Genomic DNA, 19,632 nt, shown 5'->3' with positions numbered 1-19,632 from the left:
CACAGTTGAAACAAATTAAAATTAGAGTTGTGCTGTTAATTGTGATAAAGATCACGATTTTGCATGTAAAAGATTCTCATGTGGTCTTTCTTTGTCTTGTGATATTAATATCTGAACTTTCAATGCAGTAATAGCAACATGAAAAAGTTATTTTTCAGTCTGCTGGTGCGGTTTCTGATACATCTGTAGCGCCTCCCGATGGTAGAGGAATCAAGGATGAGAGGATTTGAGGATTATCGTTGATAATGCTTATCGTCCTTTGCAGACAGCGTTTCTAGGCTTCCAGGCTGGGTAGCTGGGTGCCCATGATTTGTTGGGCGGTTTTTCACCCCCTCTGAAGGGCTTTACGGTCCCGAGTAGTGCAGTAGCTGCACCACACCGAGATGCAGTTTGTAAGAATGCTCTCAATGGCACGGCGGTAAAAGTTCTCCAGCATCCCGGGACACAGGTGTCACTTTTTAAGTCTTCTCATAAAGTACAGACAGTGCTATGCCTTTCTAACCAGGAAAGAAGAGGACCAGGTGAGGTCCTCAGAGATATGGACTCCAAGGAACTTAAAGCTGGTTACACACTCAACAGCAGCTCCGTTCATGTGAATGGAAGCATGAGTGTGATGGCCAGCTTGATGGAAATCCACAATGATCTCTTTTGTCTTTTTGGTGTTTAGTTCCTGATTGTTGTCTTCACTCCATGATACCAGATGTTTAATCTACTCCTTATAGCCACCTCGCCATAACCAGTTACATTATTAATAATAATTATTATTATAGTAATTGTCAAACCACAGACATTTTAGATTAAATTTTTAGTCTGCATACAGACTTTAACACGTAATATATCTTCCAAACATGTTTAATCATGACTGTTTTCCTTAAAATATCATTTAGTAATGTCATTACTTCCATTTATATTTAATACGAGGATTTCTGGCTGCTGAATGACATTTCAGTAGGAAGTAACTGTTAAACAAAACTCACACTATGAAACTGAGAAGGATCAAACAGTAAAACTAGAAGAAAACCCCAATAGGGATAAACAATCTACAATCTTTGAGCTCTGAAAAAGCGAAATAAAGACAATAACCTAAAGAGCATGGAGTCATTAATCTACTCTAACAGGAACTAAGGAAATTAGCCTGGTACAGACAACAAGGGTTACACACAACAGTCAATTAACTAAAAACTAAACAGTTTAACCAAACCTAACAGCACCGTCAGCTAACAAAAACAAGACAGGGGTGGAACAGAATAGGAACTTTACAAAAACAGGATCTAAACAAAATAGGAGCAAAACAGATGATGAGTTATGATGCCATGATGCAGAGACAGAGTATTTACAAAAAGGTAACTAAACAGACTCATGACAAAGGGCCAACTAAACACACGACTACTTATAATTAAACTAATCAGCCACCTCGGTTCAGGTGAGCGCTCCCATCACCTGACCCAGGTGCACTCTGGGACTCGGAGTTCAACCATAAGAAAACACAAAGGAACACAAAATGGAGTCTGAGCATATGGCGCCCTCTGGGGGTAACATTATTAGTAACATAGTATTATAGTAACTTATTATAGTAACATGTTGAGATTATACAGAGACTTTGAAGCTCATGTCCGGTCCAGATGTCACTTTTCGATGTCATGGAGAGATGAGAGAGTCTTCAATGATGTGCAAAGCTTCACTCAGGAAGCCACACTCATTCGGTTCAGGACATGTGTTTGAAAAGTCTGAACAAAAGGTTGTGCTCTCAGAGATCTTCACCGGATGTGTGTAACGGTCCTGAGCTAACCTCAACTCACAGAGCATGTGAAGACGCACCAAGAACAAGTGTGTGTGCGTGCGTGTGTATCTGTGTGTGCGTGTGTATGTGTGTGTGCGTGTGTATGTGTGTGTGCTCATGTGTTTGAGTGCATGATGTGATGTCATGTGTTTGAGTGTGTTTGTGTGTGTGTGTGCGTGTGTTGATGTGTGTGTGCTCGTGTGTGAGAGACTCTATTTGATGACTCTGTGAGACTGTGAGTAAAGATGTCGGCGCTCCTGATCCTCAGCAGGGTGTTAATGCTGGTCCTGTTCAGTCTCAGCGTTAATACACACGGTGAGTTACAGCTTCACTCGTCCACTTCACACCATAATCATCTCAAATAGAATGAAATCATGTGACATCACTGTTACACAGCGTACTCCTGTACTACACTTACTTTATTAACTTTATTATATATAAAAAAGCAGATATTTATTTTGGTGTGTAAAATATTTTTATCTTGTTTTAAAATTTGTAACTTTCTTTATAAAAAAGACTTTAAACCTTAAATCCAGTATAAGTTTTAACTAAACTTTAACTCTAATTTAATCCTGTGTGACAGAAAAAAGTTACATAAAAACTCACAAGTGAACAGAAGCACAAAATCCATTTGGATAAAATCCATTAAAAACTGTTATTCAAAATAACTCTCAATAAAACTTTAATTCTTTAATAATTCTTTTTGTTGCCATTTTAGTGCAGAATTTTTTAAAAAAATGTTAATAAATAAATAAGCAAATAAATAAATAAATAATACTAGTTTAATTTAGCAAGATGTATATTATCAAATAAAATGAATTTAATAAAATGGTTATTGTTATGATTATACACTTTCATTTATTCTTTAGACTAACAATACTTTCAAAAATTTTTACATGACCATGTACTTTTATTATAAAAGTAATTATTCGATAGTTCTAGAAGTTAAAAAATAAAATCACTTTATATGTTGGTATTTTGTTTATGAGGGAATGATGTACTCGTCTGAGTAAACACAGTTTATTATCAGATTTAGATTCTTTTTCTTTCTTGAGTCACGAGCTGGGCTTCAGGGAGATCCACTGAGAATCTAAACCAGTGTTGATATTAAAGACACTAAGGGACAGTAAACAGTGTGTATATAATATTAATTAATAGTATTAGTATACATTATTAAAATAATGTAATAATATAATTAATATAATTGCCCACATATACATTTAACACATTCTAGTGTGTACAATAAAGAGAAGAAAATCAAGCAATTTGAGAAAAAAACTTGCATCGCCACAAAAAGTTAAATTTTTAAAAAGAAAGTGAAATATTTTGTTATTCATGGTTCTTCTTCTTTTTCTTGTTGAAACTCCTAACACTCATTACCTCATGTTGTTTTGCTCTTTGTCTGATTGTGTGTATTAGAGTCCAAGGCTGACTGTATCCCGTCTATCAGAGTCCCGAGGAACACGGTGTGGAGAGTTAATGTAACATCCATCCTGAAAATCAACTGTACTGTAGTCAGTGAACCAAACTGCTGGGAGAACATAGCAGTGACATGGTGCAGAACTAATGATAAAAATGATTGCAAACCTTTAATACACTCCAATTACATCAGTACTGAATGGAGGAGCATCACTGAGAGTGAAAGAATGTTTTTCCTATTTTTCTGGGATGTATCTGTACAGGATGCCGGACTTTACAGGTGTATTACAAAGTCACCTACACCTTCTGTAAGCCATACCATCAATGTTACTGTAACAGGTAAACACTACGACTTCTATATAAACACAATGTGTTTTAACTGTGATTACCTAAAACTTCAGCCGTTTTGGAGAGATGATTTTAGAGTATTGATACTAAAATGCATCTAGATGCATATGACCTGTAAAAATTGTTGCCTAACTTAAAGCATTCTGTGCAATATTAAGGATATTTCCACAAATTACTAAAAGTGGTTTTGTTTAAATGCTTCAAATTATATACACACCTTATATTATGTGTTCAAAAACACAGAAAACTATAGTTTATTTAGTAAAAAAAAAATTGTTATCTGCCCAATAATTATTGTTAACACACACACACACACACACACACACATTATTAAAATTCCAGGGCTTCCTCAGTGCTTTGTATGAAAGATAATTTTTGGTAAAATCTTGAAAAGCAAAAAATAAATTTTAAACCATGTAAAATTCATGTTGTTATTTTTAATTATTTTTTAATTTTAGAATAATACACTTTTTCAGTTTTATGTCTTTTTATGTGAAATTCAAATTTTTTTGTATTTCAAATTTCCACATTACATTAAGTTTAAATTTCTTTCTTTTTTTTCTAAATATTCATGCATATCTATGTACTTTTCATTTTTCCTTTTTTTGTATTTCAAATTTCCACATTACATTAAGTTTAAATTTCTTTCTTTTTTTTCTAAATATTCATGCATATATATATATGTAATGTAATGTGGAAATTTGAAATACAAAAAAAGGAAAAATGAAAAGTGCATGATCATAGAGATCTGATCGGGAGATAAAAAGTATTATGAGAAATTGTGTTATATCGATCTTAAAATTTACTTTTTTTTTTTTTTTTTTACCTAGGTGAGACTTTTTAGGGCTGTTTAGGACGTTTATATGTAAACCAGCTTAATTCAGTCATGATTGCTAACAACACAATAAGTGTTTACTATAAGACCAGATCTTTTTGTCTTATTTTTGGCAGATTTTATGCTGTTAATTTTTTCATATATTTAAACAGACATTAACATTCTACAAACTGAAATCTGTCATTTCAGCATACAGTCAGGTCCGTAAATCTTTTATCAGCGACACAATTTTTGGAATTTGTGCTGCTGTACACCACCATCATAAATAAATAAATCAATTTTTTTTATTGAAAAATTAATTTCATCTAAAAATTTTCATCAACAAAAATATTATTATTATTAATAACAATAATAATAATAATAATAATAATAATATCATTATTCAACCTGACAGCCAACATGATGTTCTCTGCTTCATGATGTTCAGTTAAAACTGAAAAAAGCTTATTATTTATTTATATATTTATTTATTTATTTATTTACCTCTTTATAGACATCTATGTAGTATCACAGCAGATACTAAAGCCTTAAAGTCTTCAGGTTACTAACGTTACATTTTCCACACAGATCCTGTAAGCACCAAAATCATTACAGCAGGTAAGGGGGCACTTACTTTTTACACATCACTGTACAATCACAATCTCATAATCTTAATCTGATCTTAAATATTTATTGACATGTTCAGGTACTCCTGCTGTTCCAGTTCCTATGACAGGTAAGTGTCCAAGTTTAAAAACAGACTTAAACTTCACCAAAAGTCTTTAATCTTCTCCTTTATTCTCTGTTTAATCTTTTTATTTTGTCTGATCTTGTGTCTTGTGTTTTTGACATCTGGTCTTTTTTCTGTATCTGATTTAAAGTGTAATATAATTAAAACAATAGAGGTGACGGTGACACTGGAGTCGCCTCCCGGCTCACATTAAGGCTGATTCCTTTTTAGTTTTAAATCAAACCTGAAAACCTGAAGATTTTTTTTTAATAATTGCTCAGTCTGACACTGACAAATGTTCTCTTTTTTTGTCAAATGCACTAAAATTTCCAAATTTTAAATATCAAGTTTGAATTTATAATTAATTCATTATTTTTTCTTGTATATAATAATTTATTTGTTTCTTATGCTTTTATTAATTCATAGATTTTTATAGATTTTTAAAAAATAGATTTTAAGGATATATTTCTAGCTTTATTTTCTTTTTAACTTCTATCGGTTATTAATTCTTAAGTGTGTTTTATTAGCAATTAGGATCCACTGCTGTTGTTGTAAATGTGATATTAAAATAAAGTGACTTTCTTCTGATCCCATTAATATTTAAATGTCTGTTTTGTTCTGTATCTGATCAGATAAAACCCCCCTGAGTGTTGAGGTTCAGTTCAGTGTGATCTACATCAGTGTGTTTGTAGTGGCTGTAGTCCTCACTGTTGCACTTATCATGAGCAGAGGTACTGACACACACACACACACACACACACACACACACACACATATGCAAAACATATGAAAAAATACTGCCTCAATACAATAATGATGCATACATTTGTGTAGATTTAATATTATAAATAGAAATATTGTATAAAACATGAATTAATATAAAAACAAATTAGATAAATAAAAGAAAATGTATAATAATGTGTTACACAAGTTCTCTCCTGTTTGAGAACAAACAAATTCCTAAAATCACTGTTTTGTACAGTGGAACCTTGGATTACGAGCATAATTTGTTCCGGCATTGGCTCGTATTGCCAAACACTCATAGACCAAATCGAATTATTCCATAAGAAATATTGGAAATTTAAATTAATCATTCCACAGCCTGAAAAAATTAATACATCAAAATAATTAGCACAAAATATAAAGTAAAAATAAAACAAATTAACCTGCACTTCACCTTTAAAAAAAAGGAGAAATAAATCCTGACAGATAAGTGTTTCCGTTTGTGTGCACAGGCGCTGTGTGTGTGTGTGTGTGTGTGTGTGTGTGTGTGTGTGTGTGTAAATGTAAACTAAGCTAAGACGAGAACAGGGAGAGGGGAGCTTACTTTAAATTCAGCTAATACAGAGAGATAGAAAATGGATCTTTAACCTCTCTAATGAGACTTGCTTTTGCTTTACATGAGCGCTGTACACACACACATACAGACACAAAATAAAATATGTTTTACATGCACACGTGGTCACAGTGTTATAGTAAACAGTACACGCGTGCACGGATGTTGATTATACAAGTAAGAGACGAGCACCAAGACCCAGCAGGGAAGACGATTACCCACAATTCCACAGCACAAAAGAGAAAAACCATTGGCTCAGTTGTGATCACGTGACACTTGGCGTCAAAACAAGAAGCACATGCGTGATACATGATACTTGGTACTCGTAAACCTTGTTCGTTTTCCAAGTCAAAATAAAAAATAAAAGTAAAAAATCTTTGATCATCTTGCTGAACACTCGCAAACTGCGTTACTCGCAATCCGAGGTTTCACTGTAGTTTTATTACTGTGTTTCTGCTCTGTTTAAGAATTAACAACATTCAACAAGTTATAATGTGAAATTGTTTAATACATACATTTATTAATTTTAGTTTAACTGATTTATAAATGTTATTTACTGTTTACCAGGAATGGGAAATTATTAATAAACACTACAACACTATATTTTATTTCCCTTTCAGGTGAAAAAAAAATTAAGAACGACGAGGTAAGGATAAACAGGAAGTTGTCTGTTAGCTGTTTCCTGTTGGACAGTAGATTCAGTGTTTGATGTGTTTATAGGTTACCATGACAACGGTGATTTATGAACCAGCAGGAAAATTCAGTTTTCAGGATTAACACAAATCTACAGTGAACAAATCTCCAGATGTCACATTGTGTTACTTTTGTGTTTTTTTTTTTTTTATTTAGTCCTGTCCAATTCTTTTTTCCCCGATTTTTCTCCCCAATCTAGTCGTGGCCAATTCCTCCCCGTCACTAGGGGGCTCCCACACACATCAAGGCTACTACCACCACTCAGTCGGGGGGACGAAAGCTATCCCGTGTTTCCTCCGAACCACGTGACGCGAGCCGACCACATCTTTTCGAACAGCTCGCGTGCGCATTGTTAGGGGCGGAGTAACACACTCGGAGGAAAGCGCTAGCCGCTCCTTCCGTGTGCGCGATCTTACAGACGCCCCTGATTGGCTGTAGAGCCGTGATTAATGTGGGAGCACAAGTACCTCTCATCCCTCCCCCCTGAGAGAGCTCGGCCAATCAGCTCTCTCTAGACCTCCGGCTGTGAGAGGAAAACAGCATCACCCGGGGTTCGAACCAGCGATCTCCGGATGATAGGGCGAGAACTTTACCACTGCACCACTCTTCAATTTTCAATTACTGTTAAAATTTCTGGACTTTAGTTAATCTATTTATGTTATAAATGTTAGTTATTTTGTAATTTCTAGATATTTTACCTTGTAATTTTTTTAATGCTGTTAATCAGATAAACTCTTTATATATTTTTCATAATTTAAAAAAGTGTTAAAATAAAGAATAAATAAATAAATAAAGTGAAGTGCTGCTTTGTGATGATGTAAATCGTTAAAAGCGCTATACAATTAAAATTGAATTGAATTGAATTGAATTGAATTAATGTAACAATAGAACATAGGACATGGAACTTTATGTGTCAAAGGGGATCCTGACCTTGGGGACTGTGTGGGGTCTCAGTACACACACACACACACACACACACACAGATTTTATGGCAGCATCCATGTTTCTGCGTGTAGGAGAATGCAGAACAATAATCAGATTATTGATGTGAGCAGCAGTGTAATGAGTAATGTGGCTACACACACACACACACACACACACACACATGAGACAAGAGCGGTACATCCTGATTTACATGTTAAGAATGTTTAGCTATATTTTACTCTCATCCTCATGTAGATTTTTTTATAATAATAATAATAATAATAATATGTTTTTAGTTTAAATGTTAATATTCAGCCTGCATGACATGTAGTGGTGCATTTAAAACTTTTTATTATTAACAGCTAATTTAAATATCAACACTCTAATAGAATTCAACAGTTTCATATTTGTACTACAGACTCTCAAATGTTTTAGCTTAAATTTCCACCTCTGTGTTTTATTCAAGGTCGAGGTACAGAACATCATCTTTACCCACCTTGGGGCAGGGGTAACTCAGCGGGTTAAGGCTCAGGGTAATTCATGAGAAGTTTAAGCCCCAGCTCCACCAGTAAAACAAGGCCCTTTATGTATGCTCCAGGTGGCGCTGTGACCCTGTTCTCTGACCCCAGCTTACAAACACGTCACATAAACACATGCAGCACATAAACACTGTGTTACACTGTGCTGAAATGTTTATGTGACAAAAAAAGGCACATAAGGATAGTGTGTGTTCATATTGTAAATTCTTTGATTTAATATTTGAACTTTAAAGTGACATCACACAATACACCTCCCAGCAGTAAAAGTTCCTCTCTCACTCATCTTCTATACTTCTATTTATCCTGTATTCAGGGTCATGGGGACCTGGAGCCTATCACAGGAGGCTTAGGGCACGAGGCAGGGTGCACCCTGGACAGGGCATCAATCCATCACAGGGCACACACATTCACAAACTACAGGGAATTTTGGAAATGCTAATTAGCCTAACTTGCATACAGTATCTTTGGACTGTGGAAGGAAACCAGTACCCAGAGGAAACCCACGAAGAACACACAAACCTCATGCACACAGAGACGGGAATCGAACTCGGATCTTGGAGGTGCAAGGTGACAACGCTAACCACTACACCACTGTACCACCGGTAAAAGTTCTGATGACAATCAAGGTTATGTTATGAGAAGATGCAGGAAAACAGTGTATAAAGATCATAGTTCTGATCATTTCTTGTGTTATGATGGTCGCCAACGCATTTATATCAAGCTCAGGATCTACAGATTTAAAGCAAACAGAATAGTTTGCCTTTTAACTTTAATTAAGAAAAAAACCCAAATACACCCACAATGGGTAAGGACCTCGTTCATTCACTATAGTTTAGTGTGATGCTCTCGCCGTGTGCTGGGTCTCTCTAGTTCAGTACCCTGACATGCTCATCAAATGGAATGAAATAGGCTCAATCTGGACCCATCAGGTCACATGACCTTTATACATTAGTCCAGTCTTTTTGCTTCCTAGCAAACTGAAGCTTTTTTTTTCTGATGAGTCTCACTAACAAGTGGTTTTCTTATAGACACTTATAGAGAGAGAGAGAGAGAGGAATAGAAGCTCACCAACACTCCAAACACATAAGCATTAGGGTTTGTCTGCTGGGTAATATGGTTTTCAGTGGTGTTGTGCGGACAGGAGGAACAGAGATTATTGCTTGTAGTAACGTCACCTTATGTGCCGATGACGTCATTGTCTGTGTGCTAGTGTCTTTGATTTGACATCAGCTTTGTTTATGAGGATATATTGTGCAATTGGGGACTTACGTACAGTAAACCAGTGACTGTTTACTTCTTACTGGACTTTTTACATGCGCGTACATTCACGTGCAGTTACTCACACATTATTTTAATAAACAGAGGTGCCTGAATGTACTATAAAGCTCACTGCTGCTACATACAGAACTCCAGCGGCAGACAGACCCCGCAGACAGTGACAGCAGTTTTGGACGAGCCCTGGTCAGACTTCTTCACGATAATGATGTTTTGTCTAGGCTTTTCATTGGCCCTCTATTGATTATGGAAGCTCATGACAGCACTTAACCATGCGTTTTAAGATTTTTTTAAAAATGTAGGTCGTGTGGCCCGAATTATTGAAAAAGAAGCAAAGTAGAAAAATCACAGTTTTTAAAAATACCCGACTCTGTGTGGACTTGGTCTCAGACCGCCAATCAGCCTATAAACATGAAAGTCATGGACAAAAACTTTTCTCAGTTTAGGATCTCCTGATTACTAACCTGCAACACCTGTGTTCAGTCAGACAGCACCTAAATAAAAAACACCACTTATCAATTAAATATTGTTCTTTATTCATTCATTTTTTATGATCATTTATTAAAATGGTCAACTATAAACAAACCTTCATGTCTAAGCCTTTAGGTTCTTTGTCTAACCTGTAATTAAATATATTGCAAGCAAACAAATACGAGTAATTCATATTTAAGTAACATGTAATCTGTTGGTGTTATCACTTTAGTATTTTGTTGAAAGAAATAATTTCTAAACTATACAGCACTTCTGTATACACAAAGCCTTCGGTTGCAGCTAAAACTATTTATATTTATTGGCTCTAATTATTAAAAATCTGATCATAAAAACGCTCGCATTCAGAGCAGAGTGTCACACATGGCCCGTGGCCTCTCCAGGGTGTGTCTGCGCCGACTGCAGGCTTCCAGAAGCTTCTTCCTGGGTCCGAGTGGAACATTGATGATGGCCAAGTTAGGCTCGGAGCACAGCGTCAGAGCTTCCAGGTCCATCTGCTCCTTCAGGAACAGGGACAGGAACTCGCCTAGACCCTGAGACACCAAGAACACCTCCAGGGGAGAGGAGCAGGGCTGCAGATCATCATACCATATTTCATCATCATCATCGTCATCATCAGCACAATTCCATAGAAAAGCCTGCAAGATATCAGTACAACATGGAACTAAGCACATTTTACAAAAACGTGGAATTCCAATGAAATTGATTCATGTTTGTGGCTGTAATGTGACAAAATGTAGAAAAGTTCAAGGGGGCCAAATACTTTTGCAAGCCACTGTATGTACTCGGTACTTGGTTTGGGCCCCTTTTGCAGCAATTACTGCCTCAGTGCGGCTTTGCATGGAAGCTATCAGCCTGTGGCACTGCTGAGGTGTTATGGAAGACCAGGATGCTTAGCCGCCTTCAGCTCTTCTGCATTGTTCAATCTTCTAGTTTCACCTGCTTATGTGTAAATGTGCTTGAGTGTGTGTGTGTGTGTGTGTGTGTGTGTGTGTGTGTGTATGCATTATTAAATGTGTTATTTTTAGAAGCTACATACTGTACAGTTTACTGTACATGTTCATTTCTCCATTCCTCATGTACCCTGAACCACACTTTCACACTCCGAGTCCTGAAATATATCCGTGCCATCAGGGAAGAAGAAAACCTCCATGGATGTGATAGTGAATTTCCTCTTAAGAGATAATGGAAACTCAAATTATTCATTAGACAGCCCCCCAAAAAAATAATAATAATCAATACAAAATATAAAAGTAATAATAAAACAAATGAACCTGCACTACCTTTAAAAAAAGTAGAAATAAATCACGCCTGCACACACACATAACGACATGCTGACCCAGGGAGAGAGAAAAAACGGATCTTTAACCTCTCTAATGAGACTTTCTTCTGCTTTACACGCGCGCTGTACTGTACACACACGCATACAGACACACAATAAAATATGTTTTACACGCACATACGGTCACAGTGTTATAGTAAACAGTACAGTGTATCTCATTTGGACAAAAAAATTAAATACAGTGCTAACCATGGGTACAAATGACAACATTAGAGTTCATCATACACCTTTTAAAGACAAACTACTCATGGCGTCATGGAAATGTAGATAATAGAGACTGACTAATGGAATAAAATCCTAAAATGTTATTTCCCATATCAGTGTGAGTAGAATTACGTGTTATAATCTGACAAATGATTGTTGTTTATGATTGGTGTGTTTCTGTACCTTTAGGTTCCTTTTCTGAAGACTTGCAGAGCTGCTGATGGTGTTCTGATCCAGGCTGGGAGATCGAAGATGTACACACTCTCTAAAGTAAATATTCTGCTCTCTCCACAACCACTCCTCATCTACACTGTACGAATCAGCTTCCCGAACTCCATCATTGCTGTAGTTTCGCCGGAAAACAAACGTCCCGAGACCAGGCCGGGAGAACAGAGAGTTCTGTCCCGGGTCATTGTACAAACCTGGATCGCTCACTGCATGAGAAACCAGAACCTCATCATCATCATCATCATCACCATCATCTTCATCATCACCTTTCAGGTTTTGAGGGAACATGTTACGAACATGGAGTCTGCGCCGAGGGTTTGCGTACATCTCCTGCTTCAGGAACATCACATCATTCCCCAGCTGAAGCCCAGATAGGGAGCGCACACTTTTCCTTCCATCTTCTGATATCTTAAAGGAGCCGTCAGTGTGCTGCTTCTTCTCCAGACACTTTGGGTTCTTTGTCCTACTTTTTGTTTTGGGGTTCAGTGTAGCCTGCAGGGATTAAAACAAAAAGTCTGAAGTAACATAGAGCATGTTTAATTAGAGATACATAATTAAACTAAAAGAATTTATATTTTACACTGAAACTGGAGACTCCTTCCATAATCAGTAATCTGTTTGCTGCATGTTTCCTAGTGGAAAAGAATAGGGAGCAAGTTTTCTGCTTTTAATTCTGCTACTGTATGTGTGTATACCTGTGTGTAGGTGACACATGAGTTAACAGTGTTGAATTGTGGGATTTTGCGCCCGTAGCCCGATACCCTGACGGACCCAGACGCTCCATAATCCACCGTCTCTTTCAGGAACTTTTTCTCCATGTGCAGCTGGTTTTCATGCAGCAGTTCTGCGCAGTGTTTAATGCGTTGCTCTGCATTGTGGAACGCTCGCTCCTTCAGCTTCTTCACCAGCTTGGGGTGGACGGTGCTCTGTTTGGCAGCGACTGAGTCCAGATACCGCACGGCGTCCATGTGTCCTCGCATAGCGGCCGTGTCCAGCGGCGTGTGGTAGTCGTTGTCCAAACACCACACGTTGGCACCGAATGACACGAGGAAGGAAATGCAGTCGAGGTGACCGTTGGCAGCAGCCAGGTGGAGAGGAGAGTTTCCCCACATGTCACACTTATCCGGTTTGCCTCTGAGACAAGAAAAAGAGAGAGAAAAATAATGAAAATAAGAGCAAGTGATTTAAGGATTATCTTTGTTGAGTATTTTAAAGAAGAACATATTTCATTTTCATTTAGTTTAAGAGACTTGGCCAGACAGATTCAGTGGGAAAAATTGTCTCACAATCTAAGATTTCTTTCAATCTTTGACTCCACACACTGTGTTGTTTAGTTCTTGTGTGAAAATACAATCCCGGAACATGTCCGCTCCATCAGGGAAGAAGAAACCCTTCGTAGATGTGATTCCTCTGGTGATTCAGTACATTCAGGTGGTCAGCTGACTTCATTTTATTGCCCCATAACGTTACTGAGTCTCGACCTGAGTAACTGATCAACCCCAGATCATAACACTTAAGATTATATGCACATATAAATTGTTTTATAGTTAATCTTTGGCTAAACTTGTGCATGTTTTTTTTTGTCTAAATAATAATTGTACTTAAAAATCTATTGTTCATGTGTAAAAAGAAAAACCTTAGAAAAAGTTCATAGAAAAATATATATCATTAAAGAAAAAAAAAAAAACAGGATTGTGCAAAAGTCTTAGGTGACCTGTTTGTGTGTTTTTTGTACAAAATTAGTTATATGTTTATGGACAAAAATGTAACTTTTTTGCTTGTAAGAAATCAGGCATAAAGAACCACAAATAGTCTAGACACCTACAGGAGCTTACATTAGTTTACAGTAATGCACCCAGATGAGGATGGGTTCCCTGTTGAGTCTGGTTCCTCTCAAGGTTCCTTCCTATTGGTTAGCTAATTTAGTGTCTCTGTTAATTTATGTTGTAAGTTTATGTTGCATGTAGCACCTTGGTCCTGGAGAAACGTTGTTTTGTTTCACTGTGTACTAACTGTATGTGGTTGTAATGACAATAAAGCCGACTTAAACTTGAACTATTACCATCTCAGGGAGTTTTTCCCTCAGCACCGTCACCCTTGGCTCGTTCATCAGGGACGATCTGATCATTCTGATTCACACACACTCACATTTTACACACATTTCCATACATTTCTTTTGACTGTGTAAAGCTGCTTAGCGACAATTACCGTTATTAAAAGCGCTATACAAATAAAATACAATTATATTAAATTTAATTTGTTGCTCATAGCAATTTTTATTTAAAAAAATATTTTACAAAATGTTTAAAGTTACTGTCCTCTGTAAGTGGCTTATTTTTTTTTCTTTGTTCCTAACTGTATTTACCTTAAAAAGTTAAACACACACTACCGTTTAAAAGTTTGGGGTGACTTTCTAACTCCATGATGGTTCCTGATTTTTTTTTCTTTCTACATTGTAAATGCTGAAGGCGTCCAAAAAATGCATTAATCTTCTTTGAACAGTTAATGGTGAGATGTTTCTGCTACTTCTGCTCTGTAAAGACTTCATAACGCCTCTAATCTGAGGTGCTGGTTGTTAATTGGTCATTTTTCCAGCTGATAACTCTAAATGAACTTCTGGTCTGAGACAGAGGTAGGTTTTGGTCTCGCCCTCCTGGGACGGCCTTCATGAGAGCCAGTTTCATTATGGTGCTTGACGGATTTTGCAAATGCACTTGACACAATACTGTTCTTGCAAGAACTATTACAGAAAGGCTGACCTCTGTGTCTTAAAATAACAACTAACTGTTGTTTTTCTTGTTGTTACGTAATTACCTAATTCCATATGTGTTATTTTATAGTTTTGAAATCCCCAGTATTGTTGTAGAATGTAGAAAATAAATCACTAAACAAAAACAAAGAAATTTGCAAGTGTTCTAAAACTTTTGAGCGGTAGTGTATATTTTATCAGGATTAAAACAATATGTCACACACACTCAGTAAAGAATTAGTTTTTCAGACTAATGCTGAGATTTGCTATTTAAACAAAACCCTGCTGTCTTTGACCCAGCTGTGTGTGTGTGTGTGTGTGTGTGTGTGTGTGCTTGTGGCTGTCACTATTTGTGTGTGTGTGTGTGTGTGTGTGTGTGTGTGTGTGTGTGTGTGATCGTTGTCACAGGGCTGATTTGTAGTCCGTTAACTTTTTAAAGTAAAAGAGTAATTCCTGAGAACAACACACATGCCTTGCTAAGCGGAAGCGCAGGCAGCTGCACGCAGTTTAATAACAAGGCCATACCAGTTGCTACGCAACGCCTCAAGACAGTTAATCAGCGTGAATGTTTAACACGTGGCCACGCCTCTTTAAACGGCCTCTCTGAGTGTGGGCGGGCGGGGCCTGTGCCAGCCTACAGAGCAGCACGACTCCATGCCATGCTGGGGTTTAGTAGTGTAATTAAGGGCACGGCTATGTTGAGTGATATTTCGAGAAAACTATAGATTGTAATAAGGGAAAAAAAACAAGATTAATTTAGGAAAAGGTTTATATTAAATGTAAGGTTATTTCGTGACATTTTGAATAAGAGATCCTTTTGATGGAGGTTCAATATCGAGAGAAAATATACCAGGTGATACTTTGAGTTTAGAATATACGCCAATGCCATCCATCTATCTATGGACCGTGGAGGCCAACGATGGCCATTATTCCCTTTTTACAATCAGAGTAGGACCTCCAGCTGACTGTGAAACTACACACAGAGGAAACACACCAAGTACGGGGAGAACATAGAAACTACACCCACACACACAAACACCAAAACGGGAATCTAACCCTGAATGTGCACGGCTACAGAGCTAACCACTTTACCACACACACACACACACACACACACACACATACATAATTTGTTCCCGAGACCACCTCTGCAATCGGTCCAGGGATTTGTTCCCCGAGTAGGGCTGAAGCTATTGAATATTAGTAATCGAGTATTCTACCAAAAATGTAATCGATTAATTGAGTAATCATATAAAATGTTCTTTTGCTTAATTAAGCAGCAATGTAAAATATATAAGAGAAACAAAGATTATTATTATTATTTAGAAAAATCAATGTTTATTTTTTAAATGTATTTTATTAAAAAAAACATTGTCATTATTTACAATACAAGAAATAACTTATACCCCTATCTCACCTATGCGGTTTGACTCGCGGTGAGATGTGGGGTTAGGCACCATGAGCCGCCGCGACTGCCCCCCAACGTTCCGCTGACGTTCCGCAAAGTTCTGCAAGATCCGCTTCCGCGAGGATCAACAAAAAAAGTAAACATGTTTAAACATGTTTTTAAGGTGGCTTAAACATGTTTAATTTTTTGCGCGGAAAGACGGAAACGTAATCACAGCGGAAAAACCCACGGTGAATCATGAACCGTACTTCCGGCCACCGCACGAAACTGCGTATATAGGGGTATTAAAGTTGACTGAGATGAATTAAGTGCATTACAGTGCCATACATACTTATTTTAAAGCCTTTTCTGAGATGCAAAAACTAAAAAAAAGTTTTTTCACATGACTTTAAGGATTTAAAAAAACTACGGCAAACATTAAAATAAATAATTATACAAAAACACTAATGTGTGCAACTAAACTTTCAGAAAAGGTTAAAAAATCTACAGCTTAGACATAACATATAAGTCTTTACTGACAATTTCTGTTGTTTTCTTTTGCTGCTTTCTTTATCTCTTGGCTCGCTGATATTTTTATCGCTGCCTTCCAACAGGACGCTCCCTCAAATCAGTACACAGCTCACTGTTTGCATCTCCTTCCGCTTTGTGGGTGACGTAAGCGCTTCTTTTCCGTCAGTGTTTACTGGCGGCTTGCATTCGGAAGTGTGCTGTGTCACGCCAAACAAATAATTGCGCAAAAACATAACGCAAGCTTTTAAAATTAATTAAAAGAAGCTTCGAGGCAGAAGATTTTGCCTCCATCACTTTTTGTAATTGAATTACCCGAGTTACTCGAGGAATCGTTTCAGCCCTAGTTCCCGAGCTCAGAACCATTTGGCCAAGTGTGATCGGAAATGGTTCCTGGACCCCAGTGAGAAAATGCCAGTGCTTTTGAATTTCCAATTAGCCAAGGAGAACAACTAAAGTGAACTGAGGGGAGCCTAAGTGACCTTTAACCTTTTAGAGACCGAGAGCATAAAAAACATTAAAGAAACAGCTGTAATACAACCCGGGTCATAAAGCTGTCAGCGGAAGAGTTTCCAATTCATTTACCCTGACCTTACGTGCACACACACACATACACACACACACACACACACACGCGCGCACACGTGCAAATTTGGACTGATACTAATGCTCACACACCTTTTCCTCACAACATATTATTATTTCTATGTAACACACACTCCAAAGTCTCTCTCTCTCTCTCTCTCTCTCTCTCTCTCTCTCTCTCTGTCAGTAACATCCTCCACCAGAGATAAGGATAGGATTAATAAAGAGTTTTATTACCTAATGACCTTCTCCTGTTTAAACCTTAATGACAAGCTCATTTCCTTCACTATCTCTACACATGCTGCCCTTATCAAACCCGCAACCTGCGATTGGAAACGTTCAATAAAACAGAGCTGTAGATCAGGTTGTCATGGTAACAGTCAGCACTTTTAAATACATTCCAAATTCTAAACGCCATATAGATCTCTACATGAATGTTTTCACAGATTGTGAGAATGTATACGTATATATATATATATAACTCAGTTCATCATGTTGCCTATTTTGTGCTGAAGAAAAGGTTCAGTCACTCTGTACTGCATAAAAAACTCAGAAACCTCGTCAACATTTCACTGGTGATAATTTAACCTTGGACTAATCATTTATTTACTGCTTTATCCCTGTGGATTTCATAATTTGACTGTAAACAACACATTTATTATAAAGACCAGACTTTTAATGTTAGAAATATTTTTAAAAAGCTAGACTTGACATCTAAAACAGTTTTTTAACCAAAATGTCATGATGTTTATCTGGTTTAAATGTCTGTGAACTTCATAATTAAATACAGTATCTAAAATATGTGCATGATATTTTTAGATTCTGCCTTTAAGAACATATCTATTTGTGTGTGTGTGTGTGTGTGTGTGTGTGTGTGTGTGTGTGTGTGTGTGTGATAAATGTTGGCCTGTGTGACGAGAAGTGAATAGACTACATTACACACTTGACATGTCGTACCTCATTGACCTTTTCTTCTAACAGCGCTATTAAAATGCAAATACCAGTAACTCTGTTCCTTAACCCCCCCTACACACACACACACACACACACACACACACACACAAACACACACCAGCTGATGTATTGTACACTTTATGCAACTTTCTGTTTTGTGGCCTGTAAATGCAAAACAGAAATGTACTGCAAATTTAGAGAGGATGGTAACGACAAAACAACTAATACTAATATTAATAATAAATAATTAAAATATATATAAAAAAAAAAAAAAATTTAAATATAAAATGACACATTTTTCTTGCGCAGAAGGTAAATGATTTTTATCTAAATGTCTAATTTCAGTGAAATAAAAATAACTATTTCCTGGATATACTTATAATACTGCATTTCATATAACATTCTCTATTTTAGTATAGAAGTATACAGAAACCATTTACTTTATTTAAAAATGTCCTTCAGTTGGGCAGGAAATGTGCTTTTTATTTAGTTTTTTCTTTGTGCATTTTATTTGCACAGATGATGGTGGACGTATTTCTACTATCCAGTTTATCTAAATGAGAGATATAATAAATGTTCAGTTCCTTCATAAATTTTACAATGTTTTATGTATGGGAAAAAAATCCATAATATATTACAATTATGTAGACAATAATAAATAAAAATTATTTTTATATAATAAATATACTGTATATAATATTATATTAATCTATTTATATTATTTATAATAATTATCTTTTTTGTCTTACAATATAGCACAGAATAATGTACTTTGAGGAAATCCTACCTGACAGATGAAAGGAATGTTTTGTTGGAATGTTTGGTTGGTGATGAAACACTCACCCTCGTCCCAGCATCACTCTCAAAGCCTCCAGGTTGCCGTGATGAGCCGCCCAGAGCACCGGGGTCATACCATCCTCATCCTTAGCATTCAGTTCTTTCCTGGTGGCTTCCTTCAGTATGGTCACATGACCATCTCGCGCCGCTCGGTGATATCTGTCATTCATTTTGGAACAAACTGAAAGCGGGATTAAAGTCCAGAGATTTGTCTGGTGAGGAGCGTAAGATGAAATCAAGAAGCAGAAGGAGGAGGATGAGGGCGTTGTCATGGCAGCAGTGGGATGCTGGGACGTTAGTCAGGGCATGTAATTGGTTGATTCTTAAACAGCTTCCTATTGGACAATAGGGTACAATAATTCACTCAGTATGTAATGCTACAGTTTGGTTTAGTGTAAACTGAGTTTTCTTCAGCTGCTGAATTCTGATTCTGGATTGTAATTAGATAGAAGGTGTTGAATTCTGTAAAAC

The 19,632-nt window shown here is 36.7% G+C and overlaps 1 protein-coding gene across 1 annotated transcript; it reads right to left on the bottom strand.

Moving 5' to 3' along the window:
* Positions 1–10,605: 10,605 nt before the first annotated feature.
* On the bottom strand, positions 10,606–19,331 carry LOC128541062 (pre-mRNA splicing regulator USH1G-like). The gene is made up of 4 exons (XM_053511162.1): positions 19,168–19,331; positions 12,817–13,255; positions 12,077–12,613; positions 10,606–10,985 (listed from the first exon to the last, which is right to left on the bottom strand). The coding sequence occupies exons 1-4, from the start codon at positions 19,329–19,331 to the stop codon at positions 10,692–10,694; spliced, it is 1,434 nt and encodes a 477-aa protein (XP_053367137.1). The 3' UTR covers positions 10,606–10,691.
* Positions 19,332–19,632: the final 301 nt, after the last annotated feature.

Source organism: Clarias gariepinus, chromosome 14 (genome assembly GCF_024256425.1).
Source record: "Clarias gariepinus isolate MV-2021 ecotype Netherlands chromosome 14, CGAR_prim_01v2, whole genome shotgun sequence".
NCBI classification, from domain to species: domain Eukaryota; kingdom Metazoa; phylum Chordata; class Actinopteri; order Siluriformes; family Clariidae; genus Clarias; species Clarias gariepinus.
This window is presented reverse-complemented; position numbering and strand designations above follow the sequence as displayed.